This window comes from Papio anubis, chromosome 4 (genome assembly GCF_008728515.1).
Source record: "Papio anubis isolate 15944 chromosome 4, Panubis1.0, whole genome shotgun sequence".
Classification (NCBI taxonomy): domain Eukaryota; kingdom Metazoa; phylum Chordata; class Mammalia; order Primates; family Cercopithecidae; genus Papio; species Papio anubis.
Window position 1 is genome coordinate 14,372,867 of NC_044979.1, and position 24,974 is coordinate 14,397,840.

The 24,974-nt window shown below is 46.5% G+C and overlaps 1 protein-coding gene across 1 annotated transcript in view; it reads left to right on the forward strand.

The window, feature by feature from the left end:
* Positions 1-15,108, forward strand: part of NOBOX (NOBOX oogenesis homeobox) — a 34,270-nt gene extending 19,162 nt beyond the window's left edge. Inside the window, 11 exon segments of the mRNA XM_031664957.1 lie at positions 1,774-1,930; positions 7,421-7,448; positions 7,450-7,543; positions 10,111-10,193; positions 10,444-11,015; positions 11,744-11,850; positions 12,187-12,293; positions 12,567-12,652; positions 12,871-13,099; positions 13,464-13,768; positions 14,473-15,108. Coding sequence (XP_031520817.1) covers positions 1,774-1,930; positions 7,421-7,448; positions 7,450-7,543; positions 10,111-10,193; positions 10,444-11,015; positions 11,744-11,850; positions 12,187-12,293; positions 12,567-12,652; positions 12,871-13,099; positions 13,464-13,768; positions 14,473-14,774 — 2,070 coding nt within the window. The 3' untranslated portion in view covers positions 14,775-15,108.
* The last annotated feature ends 9,866 nt before the right edge of the window (positions 15,109-24,974 follow it).

Consider the following 24,974-nt stretch of genomic DNA (forward strand, 5'->3'; position numbering starts at 1 on the left):
AACTGCAACATGTATCATGAATCTGATAATCTTCTCTCTTCCAACTAAAAGGTCCACATTATTAGTTCATTTATTAATTCATTCAACAAATAGTTAACACTTAGAGCCCAGCCACTGTGCTAGATATGTCCTATACACAGGTATACATTGTTGAAACAAACTGGGATAGTTTCTGTACCCATGAAACTTAAAATATAGTAAAAGAGGTAGATTGTAAACAAATAAACATGTAATTACATGTTGTGTTAAGAGTTGTAATGGATACAACAAGAAAATATCAGGAGGCAAATGTTAAGTAGATAATGTGGCTGAAATAATTGACATTGAGAGATATCATTTAAACTAAATCTTGGCTATGAACTAGTCACAAGAACAAAGAGAAGAGTTTGGCCAAGCACAGGAACAGTGTATGTGAACCCCTTGAAATGGGAAAATTTGATCTATTTCAAGCGCTTGAAAGATCTGAAGAGTCACCTGAGATGAAGCTGGGGTGGGAAACTGGAGCCAGATCACACAGGATCACAGCAAGAAGTTTTAATTTTCCTCTAAGTACACTAGAAAATCACTGATGCATACAAATAGGAGAAAAACATATGTGACTTAATTTACGTTTTTTTTTCTTTTCTTTTTTTTTTTTTTAAGACAGTCTCACTCTTTAGCCAGACTGGAGTGCAGTGGCGCGATCTCAGCTTACTGCAAGCTCAGCCTCCCAGGTTCAAGCGATTGCCCTGCCTCAGCCTCCCTAGTAGCTGGAATTACAAGTGCACACCACTACGCCCAGCTAATTTTTTTTTGTATTTTTAATGGAGACAGGGTTTCACCATGTTGGCCAGGATGGTCTCCATCTCTTGACCTCATGATCCTCCTGCCTCGGCCTCCCAAAGTGCTGAGATTACCGGCGTGAGCCACGGCGCCCGGCCTTAATGTACATTTTAAGACTTTCACATGCAAGTCTCTGGAAAATTGGTGACAGTGGGCTGGGAGTAGAAAAAGGGCAACAGGAATAATCTGGCAGTTTCTACAGACACTGTGTGTGAGAGAGAAATCAAGGATGATTCCAGTTGGGTGGAGGATACAAAGATCGGGAGGACAGGAGGAGTGACAAGTTTGGGGGTGCGAATCAGGAATTCAGTTTGAAAATCAGGTTAAGTTTGAGAGATGTGTTTCCCTTGCTCAGGAGCCCACATCAACAGAGAAGCTGAAGAACTGGACCTTGGAAGAGGATCTCAAGAGTTCAGATCATAAACTAGGTCTCCTGATTCAAGAATGCATATCCAATAATATCTAGTACATCTCTAGTTCCAAATATGGCTTCTTCCTCTCTGTTGCTCTGCTCTCCTTTTCCTTATGACTGCTCTGAATGAGAGCCTAACTGAGCTCCAGGTTGCCCACTCACAACCTACACTCCCTTGCACCACCTTAATAACATGTGCAGCATGCAGCAATGCAGCTTGTAAAACAGAAACGATCAGAAGCCCTTTGCAAAACACAGGCCGGATCTCATAGCCTATCCAGTTTGATTGCTTCCTTCCAACCAATGGAATGACAGGTTTTGCAGGCCTAATTATTTGTCAGGTAATCAATCTAGTCTGCTATCATTGTTTAATCTCTACGCCTCACTAAACGCAAGCCTAATATTTCACCATTCCCTCCTCCATGCAAAGGAAGTTGCTCCCAGCTTCTAACCCACACTACTGCTCTTGCCCTTGATTGACATCAAGCAAAGGAGATATTTAAAGACAAGCTCAAGTATCTTCAATTTTACAGATTTAGGATTGTCACCGTAAAGTTAGTGAGCCTAAAGTTTGTTGCCCCAAAAGGATAGAGGAACCCGCTGGCCATGACACTGCTCTCCTTTTGACACTAACATCACCAGACCTGGAGGGCACCTGGGACACCAGAGACAAGGATGGCTTCGAAGCCCAGGAGAGTGAGCTCATGTCCTAGAAGCAACAGCAAAATTGTGAGCACCACACTCTGGACAGAAGACAAAGTTGTCTTCCCATACACTGAGGACTCTTGGCAGAGCACCCCCTTGGGATCCACTGACCTCAGACTCAAACATCAGAAAAATCTATCAAGCCACTGGTATAGCCCCAAGATACCGAAGGAGGAAAAAATACCTTGTTCAGGGACATTCTTGCCTCTCACTAAAGCTAAGCTGCCCTGCTGGCTGTCAACTTTATGACTCAAAATCCCAGAACTCTTCTCGAAGTTACCCTTAGCTGTCCACTTACCAGCCAGGCAGCCTGTCTATTCCTGTGAAATATACAACTTCAGGGCTTCTCACGGGCTTGGGACTATTAAAAAAAAATATATATATATATATAGACCAATAACCAAGTGGAAGAGGTGTTTATTTTTTAAAAGCCATTACGGGACAAAGATATAAGCTTTATTTCAAATTTGCCTTTTTAACTTTTTAAAATGTATAATATTTAAGTTAAAAAGATTGCTCCAACAGTCGGAAAATAGTTAAATTACAGTACTGACACTCAATAAATTCTGAAGACTTCGAAACAATACAGAACTGTGCTTTTCATAGTACATTTTAAGGAAGAAATGCTTGAAGTTATATATGGAGTGTAATTACAATCATGAAAATCATATACAAAACAGCAATAATGGAAAAAATCCTGTAAGGAAATATGCCAAATTGTTAATAACTGATACTGTTGTTTGATGAGAAATATCATCTTTTTCCTTTCATTGTTCAGTATTTGCCATTTTTTCTAATAAATTTGCATTCCTATTATGAGACATGTTATTGTTTTACTTTTAGAACAAATTAGATATAAATTCTTCTACTTTGCCTACCCACAGCCCTGTTAAATATGTAGGTATCATTTAAATCTATATTTTAAAATTACCATCAAAAGCAAAGGTTAATAATGCTACAATACCAAAATGTTATTTCTGTGAATTATATTTAACCAAGTCCAGGAGAACCAAACTTGTGGTCAGAACACTAGGATCAACTTTTTTCCTGCTTTTTGAGATAATTGTAGATTCACATGCAGTTGTAAGAAATAATACAGGGATTCCATATTCCCTTTTCCTGTTTTACATCTTCTGTCACGCCAGTACAATACCACACTAGGAAACTGACTTGATACAATCTGTGACCTTACTCAGATTTCACCAGTTTTCATGCACTAGTGTGTATTTAGTTCTGTGCAGTTTTATCTTGTGTGTAGACTTGTGGAACCACCGCTATAGCCAACATTCAGAACAGTTCCATCACTGCTGCTATGCTTTTGAACTCACAGCCACTTCACTCCCCTGTTCCCTAACTCCTGGCAATGGTCAACTTTTCGTCACTGAACAATTACCCATCCCCCATGCAGGATTCACTCTGCCAGTAAAGTGATGGATACAATCAAATAAACAGTGGAGGCTAGTGGTTAGGAGTGCAGGCAGAAACTACAGTAACTGGGTTCAAATCTGAGGTGGCCACTGTCACCTTTGGAGAAGTATTAAACTCTTTATGCTACAGTGTCTTCAGTAAGATGGGGATAACCACATAATAGAACTGCATAGGGTAGTTAGAACTCAAGCAGTTGATACTTACAAAGCAAGAAGAAAGCACCGGGCATGAATAGATGCATGTTACTATCTAAGAACTCCCAATCCAGTGGAGAATACACAAAGCCCTGATCAGTTCAGCCTGTGAGCAGTGATGTAATATAAATGTAAACACAGTACAAGGGGAGGCCCTAGGAGGGAGCAGTTAATTCTGGCTGTGGAAGGCTGAGCTAGGCTTCCCCAGAAAGGGAATATTTGGGTTGGGTTTTGGAGGATGAGTAAGACTTTGCCACGGAAAAAAAAAAAAAAAAAAAGATGTTTCATGCTGATAAACAGCTTGATCAGTGACCCTGAGAAGGCATGGCCATTTCTAAGGGGTAAAAGCTTGGAACAAAAATCTGGAAGAGTAGGGGAGACTGTGGGGGCAGGGGAGTGGTGGTAGCCAAACAGGAAGCCTGAGTGAAGGTTGGGGCTGGGTTTTGAGAGGTCCTTGTATGCCATGCTGTAATTAGCAATCGCGATTGCAATCCTGGAGAAGACTAGAATACAATAGAAAGAACAAAGTGCCTGCAAAAGTCAGGCACATCAGGAGGAAAGAATTAGAACGGATGTGAAAGTATGTTCTAAATTACAAAACACCAGCAGTGGCGATTAATTGCAAACACTAGCAGCAGCAGAAAAATATTTAAAACACGGTCACCATTCTTGTTAGACGCACATTATCCTGAGTGTCTGGGGCAAGGGCATTAGAAGTTACAACGCTAATTCACGCCAGAACTTGTCCTCGCCCTGCCCGGCAGTTTCCACTCTAGCCAGGTGTTCCTAATTCCCTTCACAGGCAACCTGAAACCATCCTTTTCTGGGATTTCCACAGGAAGCCCCTGGGCAGGGACTTTGGCAGTTGCCAGTGTCTCTCCCAGTCTCTGGGACCATTCACTTTTTCCCTGTCATCGGTCCCCAGTATCTATCCAATCATCCGGCCATTTGCCCAGGCTCTGGCAGTGCTGGTCCCTGAACATGTGCCTGGCTCAGGCTTCCCTTCGCTCTCTCTGCCTTGGACATGTCATCTCTTCCTGGTGGTTTTCTGAGGGCCCTGACCTCCCATACTTGCTGTGACTATGATCTCCGGCCAGGGCCGGTGCAGATTTCTGCTTGTCTTTCACAACTTATTCTTGCCTTTCTGGTCCTAGGTCTTCCAATGACCTGACGCTGCCTACACTGGGGTGTGGCCCACAGAACAAGAACACATTACCTTGTGGTTTTGCTTCAAAAAATGTTCTCAATCAGCCGCCTTCTTCTGCTTATTTTTCTCATTATAGAGAGAGAGGGAGAAGGAACCAAGAACACTTATTTCACTTACTCTTCACAGACTGAAAAAAATTAACTACTTTTTTTTAGTATCAGACACCTTCCTTTTTGTTCTGGTGTTCTCATATCTGTGAGGAAAAAAAAAAGATTTTGGAAGAAATGGCGCTTGCTAAGTACATGGTGGTAATAGTATAAAGTCTGGCTCTGAAAACTAAGAAACCAGAAAAAGAATTAAAAATTTAAAAAATACCTCCCTGTCCTCTAAACAAAGTTGAGTTAGTCTATGAACTAGTCAGCTGATCCCAAAGATGAAATGCAACCAAACAGGACTTAGGAAGAAATAGCCCCAAGTTTCCCTAAAACAATACCTTATTGTCCTCCATACAACTGAGCTGTCTCTTTGCATCTAGCCAGTATTTTAACCTCCGTGACAAACCTCCCTCATTTGAAGTTGATCCATGGAAGATATGACTTAACAGGATATATCAAAAACACAACACCTTCCCAACAAAACTCATCAGACATTTTCCCATGCAATGTACGTCTTAGATAAAATTCACTTGCAGCCAATAAAATTCTTCATGTAAATAAACAAAAACATCCAACTATATTATTTGTGGGGAAAAAAATCCCTCATTTCTATGTTTGGAAAAATGCCAATTTTTTTTTTTTTTTGCTTTTTTGAGACGGAGTCTCACTCTGTCACCCAGGCTGGAGTGCAGTGGCGCGATCTCGGCTCACTGCAAGCTCCGCCTCCTGGGTTCCAGCAATTCTCCTGCCTCAGCCTCCCAAGTAGCTGGGATTACAGACGTGTACCACAACACCCAGCTAAATTTTGTATTTTTAGTAGAGACAGGGTTTCACCATGTTAGCCAGGCTGGTCTCAAACTCCTGACCTCAGGTGATCTGCCCACCTTGGCCTCCCAACGTGCTGGGATTACAGGCATGAGCCACTGTGCCCAGTTGGAAAAAATGTCAATATTTTAAATTCCCTAAGTCCCTATGCCAATCTGTTGCAGAGTTAGAACCTGTATCTTTCACAGTTTGCGGAAGGGTGCCATATAGCCTATGGGGAATTTGGATCTTTGCTTTCTGACCTTCACCCTGGCAGAGAGGAGTCAGCCAGAGAGAGGAAATACAACATTAACGATGGCAGAGAAGGATGACTTATTTTCAGTTTAATGTGATAGGATAATCTGTTAAGAAATTAATTGCACCCCGCTTCTCACTGCAGTAGACACCACAGTAATGGACAAAAGGTCATTTCCTTTCCCCACACAGGCCCCTACCATCCCTTGCCCCTACTCCTATCCACAGGATAGTTTTAACTGACTTTGTTTTTGCAAAGTCTAAAAGTGTCTCAAACTCTGCAATGTACAAAAATTACCTGAGGGGCTTCAAATGGATGTTTCTGGGTACCTCCTTGGACCAGCCAATTACGATTTCTGGGGATTGGAACCCCCATTTTAAACAAATTCCCTAAGAAATTCTGATCCAGGGGGTTTTAAGAACATTCTTTGAGAAACATTAGGCCAAAAAAGACACACACAACACCACTGAAATACCGCGGTGGGTAACACAGGGGAGCTGAGGATCCAGGGGAAAGATCCAGATCTCAGAGCTTGGCATTCATGCTGGCAGTCAGGGGTCACTGTCAGGTTTTAAGAGGGACTGTGATGTGGTAAACTCCACAGCTCATAGCCCACGTGTCGCCTTCTGCAAGAAGCTTCCATCCTAGTCCAGAAGGGGTTCCTGCTCCTCCATGCTCCATACTTTCATACTCCATAGCCTTTCATACTTCTAACTCACCACTGACCACACTATCCTGACATGATCATTTGATGATCTCCCCTCCACCGGTAAGCATCTGTGAGCAAGGACGTGCCTGGGTTCCATTTACCATGCCACCACCAAATGGTCCTGATTTTTCATCATCAAATGTTCCTGGAAGCAACGTCAGTGCCCCATAACTCCTTGCTCACTTGTCCTGGAATGCTTCATTTCTAGCAGAGAAACTGGGCCCCATCTGCCTGAACGCCTCATGAAACAGAGGCTGTCCACGTTATGGAAGGCATGGAATGAAACAGGGGATGCCTGAAGTCTTGATCATATTCGAAGTCAGTTTACATTTTTGTGTTTCAGAAAGAACTAAATCTCTCACCATCCTCCAAAGTCCACATGTGTAGGCCAAGCCCCTCAAGGCAATTAAAGGAATAGGAAAATGTACCCACAGCTGATTTCAGCATGAAAGCACGTGGTGTCCAGAGTCTTTTAAATCCTTAAAGCAAAACACCTGGATTCTGTTCCCGGCCGTCCGCTCCCCACCCAGCTCCAAGCACCTGTTTCTATCTGACCAGCCCTCCCGCTTTCTACCCCTCCCCGCTCAGGAGAAGAGGCAAGAATTTTTAAATTCTGATTTTGCTTGTATAAAGATGGTAAGAAACATTCCGTGAACTAGGAATCATAAGGCTCCTCCCCCCCACCCCCCGCCGTGAGATCTCCCCTATAGAAAGTCCCTTCCATTTTCAGAGAATAAAATCGAAACATCAAATGGATGGGAACACAGTGACCACACCGTCCCTGGCAGGGCCGCCTCTGACTGTACCTGAATTTCCTCTGTGGACTGCACCCGATCTACGGAGTCTGTGGCTCTTTCAGCTCCTTCGTCATCATCTGGTGCAGCGCTTGTGCGCTGGAGACCCTCAGATCAGTACCGGGGCCGAGCGCCGTGGCTCACGCCTGTAATCCCAGCACGTTGGGAGGCCGAGGCGGGAGGTTAACTTGAAATCAGGAGTCCTAGTCCAGCCTGGCCAACGTGGTGAAACCCCGTCTCTTCTAAAAATACAAAAATTAGCCGGGCGTGGCGGCGGGCGCCTGTAGTCCCAGCTACTCGGGAGGCTGAGGCAGGAGAATTGCTTGAACCTGGGAGGCGGAGCTTGCAGTGAGCTGAGATCTCGCCACTGCACTCCAGCCTGGGTGACAGAGCGAGACTCCGTCTCAAAACCAAAAACAAACAAAATCAGGAAGGGGACTTTGAACTCTTTAATACTGAGGCTTGGAGGGGCCCTAGCATGGGATTTGGGCAACCCAGCGCTTCCCCTTTGAGGAGTGGCTCTAGAAATCGCCTTCCACAGTCCACAGGCAAGCGCTTTAGCCACGATCCAGGACTGAGTTCTCCCTAGGGTGTGGGCGAGCCCCACGGCTGGGCCCAGCCCCCTGAAGACCACCGGGTAGCCTCGCTCCCGTCCCTCGCCCCAGCCTCGCCCTACAGCCCCGCCGCGGGAGGGGCCGTCTGGAGGAGACCCGCACCTGGGCCTGGGCTCCTGGCTGGGGGGAGCCGAGCAGGCGGCGCCCAGGCCCGGGTCCTCCCCGCCCTCGCAGCTGCCCCAGCCGAGCCTCCCGGGCCGGCCTCGCCCTGGGGGTGGGGGTGAGGGGGAGCAGCCTCGGGCTGCGGCTCCCCCGGCCCGGCCCGTGCGGGCTGCACACCTGCCCGCCCGGTGAGGCTTCATTAGGCCGCGCCTGTGCATCACGGGCCGGCCGCGGCGGCGGGAGTCCAGGCCATGGAACCCACAGAGGATCCCTGCCAGGGACCGCGGGGTGAGTGTGGAGACCCTGTCCTGCGAGGGGGTCAGGCTTTGGGGGCTGTGGGATTGGGGGGGCCTGTGATCACCAGTTCAGCGTTAGCCGACCTAAGAGCTTCAGTAGGCCAAGGGCCGGGTGGAGTCGGTGGGGTAGGGTGGGAGGAGGCCGACCTCACTGCCCCTGAGCTTTGGGTTTGCAACCCATCCCCCCTCCTCCAATCTCCCAGCGCCCTACGGAGAGAACCCTGGGAGCCCCAGGACCCTTCCAGTCTGGGGTCTGACACCCGTCCCCTTCTTACAAGGGCACATCACTCCCATAGGACAAGTGCTTACGGAGCACCCACAGTGCTGGGTACCAGGCTTTTTGCTACAGTACAAGCTCTCCTAAAATGCTGTAAAACAAATTTGTCCCTGCTTCCCCACACCACCAGTCAGCTTTGTCCCTTCACTCCATAGAGGCCTGTGCATCCTCTTCACCAGCCCAGACCCTCTCATGCAAGTCGAGTCCAGCCTGTGTCCTAGGAAGGGACTTGGAAGGGCACCCTTGACCATGACCTTCTTCCTTGACACTCTGTTAGAAAGTCATTCCTACGGCCAGGCGCGGTGGCTCATGCTTGTAATCCCAGCACTTTGGGAGGCCGAGGCTGTTGGATTACCTGAGGTCAGGAGTTGGAGACCAGCCTGGCCAACATGGCAAAACCCCATCTCTACTAAAAATACAAAAATCAACTGGGTGTGGTGGCACACACCAGTAATCCCGGCTACTCTGGAGGCAGAGGCACGAGAATCGCTTGAACCCAGGGGGCCAAGTTTGCAGTGAGCCAGAATCGCACCATTGCACTCCAGCCTGGGCGACAGAGTGAGACTCCATCTCAAAAAAACAAAGCAAAACAAAACAAACAAACAACAACAACAAAGTTATTCCTTAAGACCTATCTCATGCAATTTTCATTAATGTAACAATAGCTTAGTCGTTACTAAGCATTCATTACAAATGTTCCAATTTAGTTGGAAATGATAAAGCAGCTCCCTGAGCTCAGGGTTCTTGGAGTTATGAGTCAGTTGGGAGGTGAAAGTGGGGGGACCATTTGATGGCCCCAGGAAGGACTCCATGTTGTGATTAAGTACACAGAGTATGTGCTCAGGGTGCTGTGTGATCTTGGACACATTGCTGTCTCATCCTCATTCCTTCATCTGTTAGAAGGGAATATTAGCAGTGCCATTCTCGCAGAGGTTAAATATGCACTGTGCTAATCTTTGAAAGGTGCTTAGTGCCATGCCTGGAACATGGTAAGCTCCCGATGCATCAGTCAGCTCAAAGAAAGGAAGCCAAGCTTTAGGGATAAGTGGTAGGGTTTTTAGTTCTAGCTGGGTTTCCTTACTCGAAAAAGAGGTTGACCAGAGACTGAGATTCTGCTTTGCAGGGAGCGGGAGGAAATGGACATGCTGGGTGGTGGTTGGTCGGGGGGCCTGTATGGGGCTGAGTAGGGTTGGCAGAGACAGAGTTCCGTGGTTGTCCCTGTTATCTCTTTTGATGTTCTTGCCTCAGCTGCTGGAGATGATCGAATCCTGCCTTGTCCCATTTCCAAGCAATAATGCCTATGTTAATAATGATGCAGCAGGAACAGCATCTCGCCTTGGGAGAAGCAGAATCCCTGTCAATCTGTTTCTCTTTGTCTTCCTGGTCCACCCCCAGCCCCAACATGATCCCTTGGAGATACCTGAACAGTCCCTCAAACTCATACCCCTGGTGTCTGGGAAAAAGGGAACTCACAGGGAGTGAACACTCCCAAATTAGGAGATACTATGAACTAAGGCCTTCTCAGAATTGCATGCATTTGTCTAGATTTTTGAAAGAAGTTGGGTTATCTGATTTAATCCTCACAAGAGTCAAGCTAGGAAGGTAAGTGTGGAATTATTACCCCATTTGATAGGTAGACAAATTAAAGCTTAAGATCAAACCGTTTGCAGAGCAGGAAGCAACATTTCCTTTTGGCCAGTTCTTCCTTCTCCCTGATGCGAAGGTCAGTGGATGTTGGCTCCCCACAGGCCAGGAAGCTGCAGAGAAGGCCCTGGCTGCCGGACCCCGGGAGGAGGAACTGCTCCGGGGCTCAGCCCCTCATGCTCAGGACACTCCGAGTGAGGAACCGCCACCCTCCTGCACCATCTCAGGAGAGAAGAAGCCGCCAGCAGTCTCTGGAGAAGCCACTGGGGCTGATGCTGGGAGACCGTGCCCGCCCCCCCGCTCCAGGGCTCTCCACAAAGACAGAACTGTAGCCCGCTCCAGGCCCCAGGCACCGGGGGAAGATTGCTCCCTCCCGGTGGGCGAGGTGAAGACAGGAAAGAGGTCCTATTCTCCAGCCCCTGGGAAGCAGAAAAAGCCTAACGCCACGGGATTGGCCCCAACATCATCTCCTGGTGCCCCTAACTCAGCCCGTGCCACACACAACCCAGTGCCCTGTGGGTCAGGCCGGGGGCCCTGCCACCTGGCCAACCTCCTCAGTACATTGGCACAGAGCAACCAAAACAAAGACCAGAAGCAGGGGCCCCCGGAAGTGACTTGCCAACTTAAGAAAAAGACACGAACCCTATACCGCTCAGGTAAGTCCCTAAAGAGAGGAAACTGAAGAGATCTGGGATCATCCTGGGAAAAGGTGGGGCTGTGCGAAGAATCTACGCCCAGGAGACCCGAGGGATGTGGTTAGTTTGTACGTCACTTTGTCCCGGATTCTCTCTTGGGCCATGGTAGTGCCACTATCTCTGACCCTCAGAGGGAAGGTTGGGTTATCACATCAGAAAATGAGGTTGGAGCTGGGCACAGTGGCTCATGCCTGTAACCCCAGCAGTTTGGGAGGCCGAGGCAGGTGGATTACCTGAATTCAGGAGTTGGAGACCAGCCTGGCCATCATGGTGAAACCCTGCCTCTACTAAAAATACAAACATTAGCCAGATGTGGTGGCCTGTGCCTGTTGTAATCCCAGCTCTTTGGTAGGTTGAAGCAGGGGAATCGCTTAAACCCGGGAGGCAGAGGTTGCAATAAGGTGAGATTGCGCCACTGCACTCCAGCCTGGGCGACAGAGTGAGACTCCGTCTGAAAAAGAAAAAAAGAAAATGACCAGGGTAGAAAAGTAAGGAAAGTAAACATACCGCTCTCGGCTATAGCACCCAAGAGTGAGAAGGCCCAGCCCAATAGGAAAAAGGCTTTGGGAAAGTGTTGGGTTAGGGGCAGTGGCCCCATCTGTTAGAGATACTTGGTGAGCGTCTCTCTTTCTCTTTGCCTGCCTGTCACTGGCATTTGTCCTCTTCACACAAGTTTCTTCTTCTTTCAGATCAGCTGGAGGAGCTAGAGAGGATATTCCAAGAAGACCACTATCCTGACAGTGATAAACGCCGAGAGATTGCCCAGACGGTGGGGGTGACTCCCCAGCGCATCATGGTAAAGGGGGCTGGCTCCCTGGTGGAAGGGTGGATTGGCGGAGGGCCCACCATTGAAACTCTTGAATTGCAGAGTGAGTGCTTAGGGGCAGCCTGGGTAGAAGCTGAATTGAGGCCTCAGAAGTGGCTGTGTCCCTGACTGTTTCCAGAGTGCCACAGCCTGAGAGCATTAGGAGAAGGCACTGCAGACTTTTGATAAAACCAGCCTGACAGAGGCCTCAGAAGCAGAGTGCTGGAGTGACCTTCCAAAGCCCTGTAGCTCCTTGTGCAACAGACAGGACCTAAGCCTGAGTCTCTGCCCCTCTTCTCCAGTTCTTCAAGCACCTTTCCCCCGTAGGTGTGGTTCCAGAATCGCCGGGCCAAGTGGCGAAAAATGGAGAAACTGAATGGGAAAGAAAACAAGGACAATGCTGCAGCCCCTGGCCCTGCCAGCAGTCAATGCAGGTCAGAATTCCTCCTCTTTCTGTATCATCCCTGTGGGTAGAAGTGGGGTCCAAGCTGGGATCCTGAGGGTCTAGAAGGAGAGCATTGGAAGGCTAGGCATGAGTCCTGGGGTTGCCAGCTAAGATTTACAGGGATTTTGGCTGCCATGGGATTGGGAAGTTGCCAATGCTCTGTAGGAGGCAGAGTTTAGGAATTGGTGTCTCTCCTGGCAATGATCGCCTGGGCAAATCCAGAGACCACCAAAGCTACAGTCTTCATTCTTCCTGCCTCCAGTTCTGCAGCTGAGCTCCTACCTGCTGTGCCCATGGAGCCAAAGCCTGACCCTTTCCCTCAGGAGTCCCCTCTGGATACCTTTCCAGGTGAGCTCCCACCTTCAGAGCTGGGGGAAAATGGCAACTAAAGATAGTGAAGATGGACCTTGTTTGATGGAGGTGGGAGTGACCGGAGTCCTCCAGTGTTTCGGCCAGCAGGGCCTATTCAGGGGGACCTGGCATGTCTTGTGTCTACCATTCAGCAATGCCAAACATGCCTCCCATTTCCCTTACCTTTATAGCCCCTCTTTGCTTTCTGCTCCTAGAGCCCCCCATGCTGCTGACTTCTGACCAGACTTTGGCCCCCACCCAACACAGTGAGGGTGCTCAGAGGGTGGTGACCCCCCCACTCTTCAGTCCCCCACCTGTGCGAAGGGCCGACCTTCCTTTCCCCCTTGGCCCTGTCCACACACCCCAACTGATGCCACTGCTGATGGACATTGCTGGCAGTGACAGCAGCAACAAGGATGGCCCCTGTGGGTCCTGGGGGACAAGGTAAGGAACCTACGGGGGGTAGGTCAGTCGAGTTATCTGGGCGGGGGTGGGGGTGTACATGGAGAGAAGATAGACCCTGAGAGAGAAGAGGGTTAACTGAGGGGAGCACAGAGTAGTACAGGAGTTGGGGATGAAAGAGATAAGGGGATCTGGGGAATGGCCTAGGGGATCACAGCAATAGAGCAGAAACAAGGGCAAGATGCTAGGAGCAGGAGGCAGGAGAAGAGGCAGCTGCAGCAGCCTTGCAAGGCTGGGGTCACCATGGAGATGAGAAGGAGTTGAGAGGAAGGGACTCAGCTACTGTAGTAGGAATAGGGAGCTCCTCCACCCCTGCACCTCACCAGCTGTTCCCCTGTCCTTGCAGCATCACCCTGCCACCCCACTGTTCATATTTGGAAGAGCTGGAGCCCCAGGATTACCAACAGAGCAACCAGCCAGGACCCTTCCAGTTCTCCCAGGCTCCACAGCCCCCACTTTTCCAGTCCCCTCAGCCCAAGTTTCCCTACCTCCCCACTTTCCCCTTCTCCATGCCCAGTTCACTGACACTTCCACCGCCCGAAGACTCTCTGTTTACATTTCCCTGTGGCCCCAGCGGGGGCACGTCACAGGGCTATTGCCCAGGTGCCTCCTCAGGGCAGATCCTGATGCAGCCCCCTGCTGGGAATATGGGTGAGTTGGGGCTGGGAGAGAAGGTCCCCTTGGGATTGAGGAAGGTGGGTGGGAGGGGACAAAGAGCCACGTTATCTGGAGGGTAGACTGAGGCAGGTCATGCGTGGTGAATAAAACCTTCGGTTTATGAAGCTCTTCTCCCTCGAATTCTGCAGCGGCTGCAGAGCACAGGGAGAGTTAGCAGAGAACTCTGGAGTCTGGCATTAGGAAAACAGGTTTGAAATCCAGCTCAGTCAGTTACTAGCTCTCCTGAGTCTCAGTTTCTGGGACTCTGAAATGGGACTCAGTTCTATGTCAGGGAGGGATTTGGTGAGGATTATAAACAACAGGAGTGAAAATACTTGGCTTAGAGTAGATGGCAGCTAATATTCTGCTGGGCCACTCGGACCTCTGAAATCCCAGAAACATCTATCATATTAAAACTAGATTCTAGCAGAAGGGGAGACAAGATCAGGTGGTTCCTGGTCTCCTTGTTGCGTGTATGAAACAGCATTGGCCTGATCCATGGTTCGCTTTGTGTCAATGTTACTAAACCACAGGACCTCGAGTGCTGGAGCCTGTGTCCTAAGGGTGGAAGACTTGCACTGAGGTCCTAAGCTGCGTCTGTGTGTGTTGGGGCACGGGGGGATCTGTTGTAGAACACAGTTAATGATAGTTGATACTGTCGGTCCTGTCTGGTAATCCTACACCCTCTGACCCCACAGGCACAGCCTCCTGGAGTGACCCCTGTTTGCCAGAGCTGCCCTTCCCTGGTCCGTTCTGCCCGCAAGCTCCAGGGCATCCCCCAGGAGGGGATGGCTACTTTCCTGATCTATTTCCAGCTCCCTGCACCCAGGCTCTGGGCAGGCAGCCTTCATCAGCTCTCTCCTGGCTGCCTGAAGGGGCCAGACCAGGGACTGGGCTCTTACTCAGCAAGGCAAAAGAGGAACCGCCAGCTGCTTCCCTTGATCAGCCCTCAGCACTGGAGGAGGCCAGAGGGGATGACAAAAATAGCCATGTCCCCTAGTTGGGGGGTCAAAGAGTGAAAAGAGGCTGCTTGGTGGGACAGGATTAGGCCCGCTGAGAGGACAGGGGTTGGAGGTTTGGGAAAGAGTGTGGACTCTGTAGACTGAGGGGAGAGTCAGATGTTTCCCCTGTGTAGGCTCGTCTTGCTGATATGAGAAGGAAGAAAGAGGGCTGGCCCTTCCCTTTTCTTCACACTCCGTGTGGGGGTCCTGAAGGAAGCAGGTGGCCTGTGTTACTTCTGAATGTTGTATCAGGTGTTTTTGTTTGTTTCCTACCCTTGCTTGACAAATGAGCTGGAGTGTCCACCGTAAGCAGTAAACTAGTCCGTCCTGGGGTTTTCTCTGTGGTGATGTGTCTCAGTGATGTGTCTCCGCGCTCACACTAATGAAGAGCTCCGTTTTCTTCCTTTTATTCCACTTGGCTGAGCAGTTATTGGATGCCATTCTCAGGTGGGCACCACTGGGCAGGACTACATGGAGGGCCTCTTCCCTGGGCCCATCTCTCCCACTGAAGAAGGAACTGGGCATCTGGGGCTTTTCCTTCAGTCCCAACATGTAACCATATTCTATTTCCAAACCCATGACTGACCCTGAGCAAATCTGAGTCTGGGCCTTTCTCTGGAAGTGGGGCCCTGTAGGGACAGGATCACAAGAGAAGCCTGAGAATCAGGCTAGAGAGGTCTGATCCTAGAGAAGTGAGGTCACTTCTCTAGGATTGTGAACGATGACTTACTTTCCCACAGCTCTTTTGAGTGTGTGTGTTGAGGGCGGCCCGAGGAGCACTCCGAGGATAGCAAGTAGACAGTTCTCTCCCGCACAGGAGGACATGACAGCATCCCCAGACTGTAATGGCCCAGACCTTACTGGGCCAGAATGAAGGGTCCACAATCTTTTCTGTCTCTCCCACCCCAGCCTGCAGAGGCACCAAAAGACACTTCGCTAAGCGCCTTGAGAAATCACCCCCCTAAAATGATCACCAACCATTTCATGCTTAACTCTCCCCCATAGACTGCAATTTTACCTCCTGCATTTGTTGATGATTACCATTTGAGGTTGGGTGCCAATCTAGGGAGGTTTGGTTATAGGTTGAGATGTGGGAAGAGGAGGGAACAAGAGACAACCAAAGATGGAGAATGCTCCCTAGATGTCTGCACGAGGGGTCAGGAGCTCAGGAAGGAATGGACACTGAGTGAGGAGGTACCAGCCTCCCGTTCCATTGCACAGAGTGATTCTGCATCCACATTGAACTTGAATAGCTTCCTTCTGTCCTCTGGTGGTGAGTCAAATTAGGCAAATGACAAATTAGGCAATGAAGGAAGAAACATCAATTAGACCTTATTGGTTCTATGCTTGAGATCCTGCTTTAGGATGTTAAGGGCTAAAGGGAGCATAAGAAGGAGGGTACACAACCAATTTGTATAAAAAGAGAAATGGGTGGTGCCTGGGAGATGGGAGAGATGGGACTGAAAAGGACCAGAAAGATGAATAAAGGGTGAAGACAGTAGGTCTAAGAAGTAGCAAAACGTTGACTGGGTGATGAAAGAGAAAGATAACCACAGAAAAAAATCTATCCTAAAATACATTTAAACAGAGGAGAAAAGGTAAGGCACAGATCTGGAGACTAGAGGAAAGGGACCTGAAGGGTCTAAAGTAGGAAAGAACAGGATAGGAGGGGAACAAAGGAAAAAGGCCAGGGGTTGGGAGAGACAGGAGATGACACATGAATCAGGAAGTGGAATTCAAAAAGAGCAGCGAAAGGCCGGGTGCGGTGGCTCATGCCTGTAATCCCAGCACTTTGGGAGGCCGAGAAGGGCGGATCATGAGGTCAGGAGATCAAGATGATCCTGGTTAACATGGTGAAACCCCGTCTCTACTAAAAAAAAAAAAAAAAAAAAAGCCAGGCATGGTGGTGTGCGCCTGTAGTCCCAGCTACTCGGGAGGCTGAGGCAGGAGAATGGCGTGAACCCAGGAGGTGGAGCTTGCAGTGAGTTGAGATCGTGCCACTTGCTCTCCAGCCTGGGAGACAGAGCTAGATTCCATCTCATGCTCTCCAGCCTGGGAGACAGAGCTAGATTCCATCTCAAAAAAAAAAAAAAAAAAAAAAAAAAGCTGAAGGGACAGGAAGATGAATATGAAAAGGGGGAAAGTCAGTAAATAGTTATAAAGATCAATGTTCTCCTAATAAAGAAGAGTAATAAAGAAGAGGAGTGTTTAGGGATTAGAGAGATGGATTAAAGCAATAGGTAAGTGTAAGCCAATGAGAAAATGTCTTAGAGGATGCAGAAATCCACCAGAGGGGCATAAGTCAGGAGAAAACCAGAGGGTCGACTTGGCTGGTATGTGATGGAGATTGTAATAGCCAGGTTTCAGTATCCTTAATTTAGGGATTAGGATATGTATTTGTTAAATTATGAAAGGTTTTATGATGCATAACTGATAACTGAGTTTTTAAAAGTATGTATTTATATATCTCTATTTATTTTCACATTCTGTCTCATGAGGCTCATGAAACGAACAGCCTAAAAACAGCCATAGGGGAAAACAGATGGAAGACTGTAACTGCTCTTTCCATTAACCCCCAGTGCGTTCTGTTGCTTTCAAAGCCCTACATGGTGGCTGAATATTTTCTCCTCCAGATCTCCATTGGTTCGTGCTCCCGCTATTCAATGATTAGTAGCACCTCTGCATGGAGCAAATACAGCATCTAACACCAAGTGAAGGGAAATCAACTTTGATATCTGTCCTTACATGCAACTCTTAGATAAAAAGTATTGATCTAATAGTATACTAAAAATGAGTTAACTGAGAATTACAAACAAACACTAAACAAAGAGAAAATGGTGAAAACATCTTAGAAGCATAGAAACTTAGGGGTGAAAGAAAAAAATCCAAGCTCCTGACTTGCAGGAATCTCTTCTAGCCACCGTTGATGGGGCACCATTCAGTATTCTTTTCCCACTGGAGGGTGTGGGGCTTGGGGCTAACTGCCTTACACAAGAGCCTGTGGAATTTTTGAACAGCTTTATTATAAAATTGTTCTACTAGAAATAAACCAATATCTTGTTTGATGGATCTGGGTTTTGTTTTCCAAGAGCTACAAAAAATAAATCACAAATCTAAGGGACTGTATATCATTCCTATTACAAAAGCTTTGCCTTCTACAGGCGATGGTGGGAGCTCTGTCTGCTAGCCCTCATGGGGCTCGGGCTCCAGGCTCTTTGCCACCCTGGACACCTCTTTTCAAATAAATGTGAGTTTGCCCATGTTCCTTTTAGGAGTGGTGTCAGAAATGAAGTCTACTTTGAATGTGGTCTGGTCAACACTTTGGTACAGCTGTCATCTCCATTAAATAGGATACTCTACAAATGGTGTCTCTATTAAAAACAGATTAGCATTTTTGTGCAGCTGGTTCATATTCTTGGTCCAAAACTATGACCTCTAGGTCATTTAAATAGAAGCTGTTTTAAAGGCAGTGCACCCTCCTTATTTTGCACTTGGAGAATTGACATTTCTAATCTAAATATACAGAGACTTATACGGCTTGTTCAGTTTCATTTTGTTAATTTTAGCCCAATATTGAGCTTAAGATGCTCTGGAGTTTTTATATAGTATTAGCCATTTTTTGCAGTTTTCTTCTGCCTGCAAATCTGATCAATATGTTTTACATATTTTATAATCAAATCATTAATAAATTAGTCAACAGAATATAGGTCAGCACAGGACATTTTGGTACTCCTCTTGGAAAATACTCCATTAATGGGTACTTCTTTTTTTTGTATAGACGGTTAAACTAGCTACAAATCTTCCTAAACTGTGTTATCATCCCATACCATCCTTTACTGTCTCCCTCAAGGATTTTAGGAATAAAACTCCTGTGCGATTCAATAAAATCAAAAACATATTCTCTGTATAGCACTCTGATAATATAACATTCTTGTAAACCTGAATATGTAACAAATGAGATAGACTAGTTTGGAACACCTGTTGTCTTTCCTGGTTATTTTTTACCTGAGTGTTCATAAGCCATTTTTCAAGAATCTCATAGAATTCCATAAGATTTTACATTAAATTTATTGTCCTTTAGTTTCGACAGATCATGCCATTGGAAATTAGGATATCTGCCTCTAGTAAGTCTTAGGAACCCTCTCTTGTCCTGTACTAGAAAGAATATAGGATGATTTAAAAGTTGTAAGGCTCCAATTTGGGTTTTTAAGTTCATCTATTTTTTTTTTTTTTTTTTTAAAGACAGAGTCTCGCCCTGTTGCCCAGGCTGAAGGGCAATGGCATGATCTTGGCTCACTGCAACCTCTGCCTCCCGGGTTCAAGCAATTCTCCTGCCTCAGCCTCCTGAGTAGCTGCGATTACAGGCACGTGCCACCACGCCCAGCTAATTTCTGTATTTTTAGTAGAGATGGGATTTCACCATGTTGGCCAGGTGAACTCCTGATCTTGTGATCTGCCTGCCTCGGCCTCCCAAAGTGCTGGCATTACAGGCATGAGCCACCGCGCCCGGCCCAACTCTTTTAATTTCTAGAATATTTTCATTTCTTTGGGAAGATAGTCTGAAACAAAACTCAAGTGCACCTGCTGTGTCTGTATTGCATGTTGACATTATGATGTCTGCCTGCAGGAGTATATTTCTCTTTTCTCTCTCCTTCCTGTCCCAAGTTTGGTTTTATTATTGCGATTGCTAGTGTTACTGTTCATATTGGTCTTCAGCATGCTTGCAGAGTGGAGTTTCTTCCAGGCTTCTCACGTTGAGATACCGTCTTTGGAATTCCAGCGTGTGCTTTCTTTTAACTTTTGCATTTTTTCAACCTTTTCAAGATCCGAGCTTGCCTGTGTAGCCACATTGTCACCTTTTGGATGACTTCCTTTGTCGCTGGTTGTAACGATGAGTGATTATATCTTTAGAATTTTGTTTCTGATAGTTCCACATCACTTTGAGCCATCCTCAGGTGGAAGAATATTGCGCTTCTTACAGGAAGCTCTAGCTTTTGCTCTGGCTTAACGTGGAGAGGGAGCAAAGTTTCTGCATGCTGGAATGGAGCAATGGTCTAGGCACTCTGCTTAGAACACGAGGCAAATGCATTTCAGCCTTGCTCCTATTCCACCTGCTTCCTCCCCTCCCTCCCCACCGCCCATGTCCTCCTCCTCTAACAGTGCAACCTCAGGACTTTGCAGTTGGCCAGAGCAGAATCCTTCCTGGCAACTCCAGAAAAAAATAAAAATAAAAATAAATGAAAAATCTGTCTAGTCCTCCAATTTGAGCGTTCACTACTAGTATCTTTCCACTAGATGGCAATCTACCACCAGTGTCACTGTGGCCCTAAAATACTCGGTTGTGTACAGCAAGAAGAGTCCATGCTAATCTTCCTCAATTCTTTCTCCAAGATGCTCCAGAGCCGCATCCTGTCAATAACATCAGGTTCAAAGCTGTTAAAGTCATTTGGGTTATAGCTTGGTTTTCCAGATAAAATATAGGATGTCCCGTTAACTTTGATTTTCAGAAAAAACAACAAATAATTTTGTAGCATAAGCATGTTCCCTGCACTATTTGGATATCTTGCATTTTAAATTTTAATTTTAATCTTTATTTATTCATTTTTTGCCAAACCTGGCAAATCCTAGTTGTAGCACTTTGCTAAGGACATCTACATCCATGTTAATTTCCCAGTTCAAACAGATAATCCTGAAGTTGGCCTCCATGTTTTACCCAACTTTCTTGCTGTTCAGACTCCTAGGCAGTCCTGGGTTCATTGCTGGCATTTTAGTAACCCCCCACCCTACCCCTCACCATTAGAACTCTCATACAGGCTCAACAACTGTCCAAAAAAGTCATTTCATGTTCTAAAATCTGTTTGATCCCCATTATATTTTTTGTTCCTGTAGGCTGAATATTTTATTTATTTTGAGACAGGGTCTCGCTCTGTTACCCAGGCTGAAGTGTAGTGGTGTGATCATGGCTCACTGCAGCCTTGACCTCCCGAACTCTAGCAACCCTGTCGCCTCAGCCTCGAGATTAGCTACGACTATAAGCAAGCACCACCATGCCCAGCTAAATTTTTGATACTTTGTAGAGATGGGGTCTCACTATGTTACCCAGACTGAGCTCAAGCAATCTTCCTGCCTTGGCTTCCCAAAGTTCTGGGATTACAGGCCTGAGCCACCTCACCTGGCCCTGAATCTTTTATATTAGTTATTTGGATAATTTTATGAGATAGCCTATTAGAAATAATTTTAAATGTCTATATCAAATATTATTTGCAGAAATGGAACACAAAATAGAAACAGGCTACAAAAGACAATTAGGCTTTTGTTGGCCCCACTCCAATTAAATGGTCTTTATTAGTCAACAGCAAATCTGCTTCCCCAGGAATGACGCATCTTCTTCATTCACCCCCAAGAGCTGATATTGAGTCCAGAGGGCCAGTCCGGGAGACTCGGCATTCCTATGTTTGTAGTTTAGTTCATACTGTTCTTTCACAAATACCCTTTCATTTGAGTTTATAACAAAGCCTTGAGATATAGGGCAGACATCCGTTCCATCAGGTGACGGGGATTTACGGGCACAAACAATACTGGGTGAGCACAAAGATAAACAAAATCTCGTCCCAGCTTTCAGGGAACTGCCACTGTCTCTGGGGAGCCGGACACTCACATGACCAGTTACAACACAGGGGGCCAGTGCTGTGAGGTGCTAGCCCGAGAACAAAGAGTGGCAGGAGCTCAAATGGAGGAAAAGCCACGTAAGAAAGCTTTAAGGTCTAAGGCATTAGAGCTAGCTTGTGAAGGAACAGTGGAATTTGGATAAGCAGAGAAGGTAAGGAAGGATATTTCAGGTAGAAAGTATAGCCAGTTTAAGACCACTGAGATTGGTAATAGGATGAGGGAGAAGCTCAGAGTGACTGGGTTTGAGTGGAGGGGCTGAGGTAGCAGATGAGGCTGCGAGGGAGATCGGGGAAGGCCTCACACAATGCTGAGTGTTTGCATATTTTTTTGGGCAAACAGTTGCACTGGCAGTTTTAACTCATGGGCATGAGTTGCCCATATTTGTGTTTTAGAAAGTTGAACAGGCCGGGCACGGTGGCTCATGCCTGTAATCTCAGCACTTTGGGAGGCTGAGGTAGGTGGATCATGAGGTCAAGAGATCAAGACCATCCTGGCCAACATAGTGAAACCCCATCTCTACTAAAAATACAAAAATTAGCTGGGTATGGTGGTGCGTGCCTATAGTTCCAGTTACTCAGGAGGCTGAGGCAGGAGAATTGCTTGAACCCAGGAGGTGGAGGTTGCAGTGAGCTGAGATTGCGCCACTGCACTCCAGCCTGGGTGACAAAGTTAGGCTCTGTCTCAAAAAAAAAAAAAAAAAAAAAAAAAAGAAAGTTGGAATGAGATTGATAGATGTAGAGAGAAGATGCAGGGACATAATCAAAGGCCACTGAGACAGCCTCACTGAGAAATGTGTAGAGTAGGGCAGGGTGAAGAGAGAAGAGTGAACAGACTTGAGGAATATATACAACATATATATGTGTATATATATGTATATTCCCCCATAGGGTAGAACTTACAGACCTTTGTTGTAAGAAAAATATAGAACTAGGGTCTGTAACAGAGACGAGGACTAAAAAGACTAAAGGCAGCTCTTAGGCCTATTCAGCGTAGAGAACACTAGTTCAAGAGAAAGTCACGCAGGCGCAGCACATAGCAGGAAGAAAAATGGTCTTAGGCAGACTCACTATGTTTCCTATGGAAACAACAACATAGGGAAGGGGCATTGGGCAGAAGAAAAAGTGGCATCGATAAGGGTCAGGGACAGCCTGAGAGTACAAGTAGAAAGAGCTCAGAGAGGTGCTGGATTGGGAAATGATCAAAAACCCAAACAGGGCCATAGGTCCTGGAGGGGAGGTTGAACAGGTGTGAAAATATAAATACAATTATCCAAATTCACAGAGCAAGAAACAGGTTTAAATGATTACCTAAAAAATGCCTTAACCAAGGTCAGGTGTGGTGGTTCCTGCCTGTAGTCCAGCACTTTGGGAGGCCGAGGTGGGAGGATGACTTGAGTCCAGGAGTTCAAGACCAGCCTGGGCAATATAGCGAGACCCCCATCTCTATTTTAAAAATTATCTTACAATTATCTTTTAAAAAATAAAATTAAAATAAATGCCTTGACCAAGTCTAGATGGAAGTCTTCTAGTTTTTTATTCTCCATTTCAGTAAGTGCAGAGAGAAGAATCTTGCTTTGGGAATGCTAATATATCTTTGAAAAAACGGAAAGAGCCTTAACAAATAAAAGGCTATAAATGATAGCCAATTTTGTGTGCTTGTATGTTTTACAAGACCATGAGGAGCTGAAATAGCTTAACCCAGAAATTAGTCCTTAGGCAAAATATTAATGATGATGCTAGCTATTTATTTGGCATCCATCGTGTATCTGGCTCTCTGCTAGGTAATTTTATTTCACAATCACCCTATAAGGTATTCCTTATTTGACAAGTGAAAATCTGAGACTCAGAGAGGTTGAAGTATTTGCCCAAAGTTGCAAAAGGAATACATTCTGGACATGATTTAAGCCCATTCATGAGGTGTCAACTGCAATAAGCAATGTCTAGTGATAGTTTTAGAAGGCTGTGTTAAAGGTCAAAAGCTGGGGTTGGGTGGGGTATAAGCTAGATTCCAGTTAGAATCAAATCTTTCCACAGGCCCTGGGTCTGTATTTAAATAACTTAAATGCTCAGTACTGTTTGATTTAAAAAGAAATAGACACATTATTGTGATATGTAAGCGGGAAGAGAGAATAGTCGTCAAAGAGAGCAGGAAGCTGAATGTTCTAAAACTAGAAAGGGAGTTGGAATGTGTGAGAAGAGCAGGCAGTGAGGTTAGTGAATGTGTAACCTAAGGGGCAGTGTGAGAAACAGAGGGGGCTCATGGACGCTGGATGGCTAGGTTGGGCCCAGCCTTATTACCTGGTAGACAATGAGAGGGGTAAAGAATATAAGGTCAAATTTGAGACTGTGGAACACTCTTCCAGATAGATTGTGGGTGAAAAGACTGAGAGTAGATAGACCAGTGGGGAAGTCATTCCAGTACCCAGGGATGAGGAACTCAGACCAAAACAGTAGTAGGGAAATAGGAAAGCAATCAATGTGATCAATGTTATGAAGAAATCAATGAGTTGATTGCATGGGTGGGGAGGAGAGAACGTCAAACGGACTCTGGGTTTCAGAGCCCAGGCATCTGGGAGTAAGATGTGCAAAATACATAAGCCCACAAGCCCAGGGGAGAAGTTGGTGTCAGACCCAGGGTTGTGGCTTCTGCACCCTACTTGCTTCATTCTGTAGCCTTCACATTTTGTTTCTTCATCTCATTACCCTGGCAGGTTGCCTCACATACATTCCTACTGCCACAGTTTCATTATCTGAGAATGGAATTTCCACCCACAGAGATTCCAGGGTGCTTTCTGGTACACTTTCATTCTATTGGTTTGTATGTCATTCTTTCCACATAATTCTACCCAACGTGCCCCTTCTCAAGCTCCTGCACCCTTACCCCAACCCATATTCTTGTAGCCTGCCAGGGATACAATCCTCAGTTTCTCAAAAGCCCCTTCATCTGAGCTACCAACCACAAGCGTTCAACGTTTCCAAGCATTCCAATTTGACTATTTCATTATTTCACCTCATTGCCCCATACAAAACAGATTGTTATTTTGGTCTGACTTTTCTATTACTTCCTATAAATTACTTAAATTGGTGAAATCAGGTATACTTTCATACCTGATAAACAAAAAAATGTTCCGAGAACCATATTTCAAAGATGACTGTCAAACACTTAAAAAAATACACATTTGGCAGGTGCAGTGGCTCACGCCTGCAATCCCAGCACTTTGGGAGGCCAAGGTGGGAGGATCACTTGAGTTCAGGAGTTCAAGACCAGCCTGGGCGACCTAGCAATACCTCATCTCTACTAGAAATCAAAAAAATTACTTGGGCATGGTGGCACACGCCTGTAGTCCCAGTTACTCCGGGAGGCTGAGGTGGGAGAATTGCTTGAGCCCAGGAAGTCAAGACTGCAGTAAGCCGACATTATGCCACTGTACTCCAGTCTGGGCAGCAGAGTGACATCCTGTCTCAATGTATCTATTCATTTCGCTTGGTTTCTTAACTGGAACACACCTTATCTTTTTTCCCTTATATTTG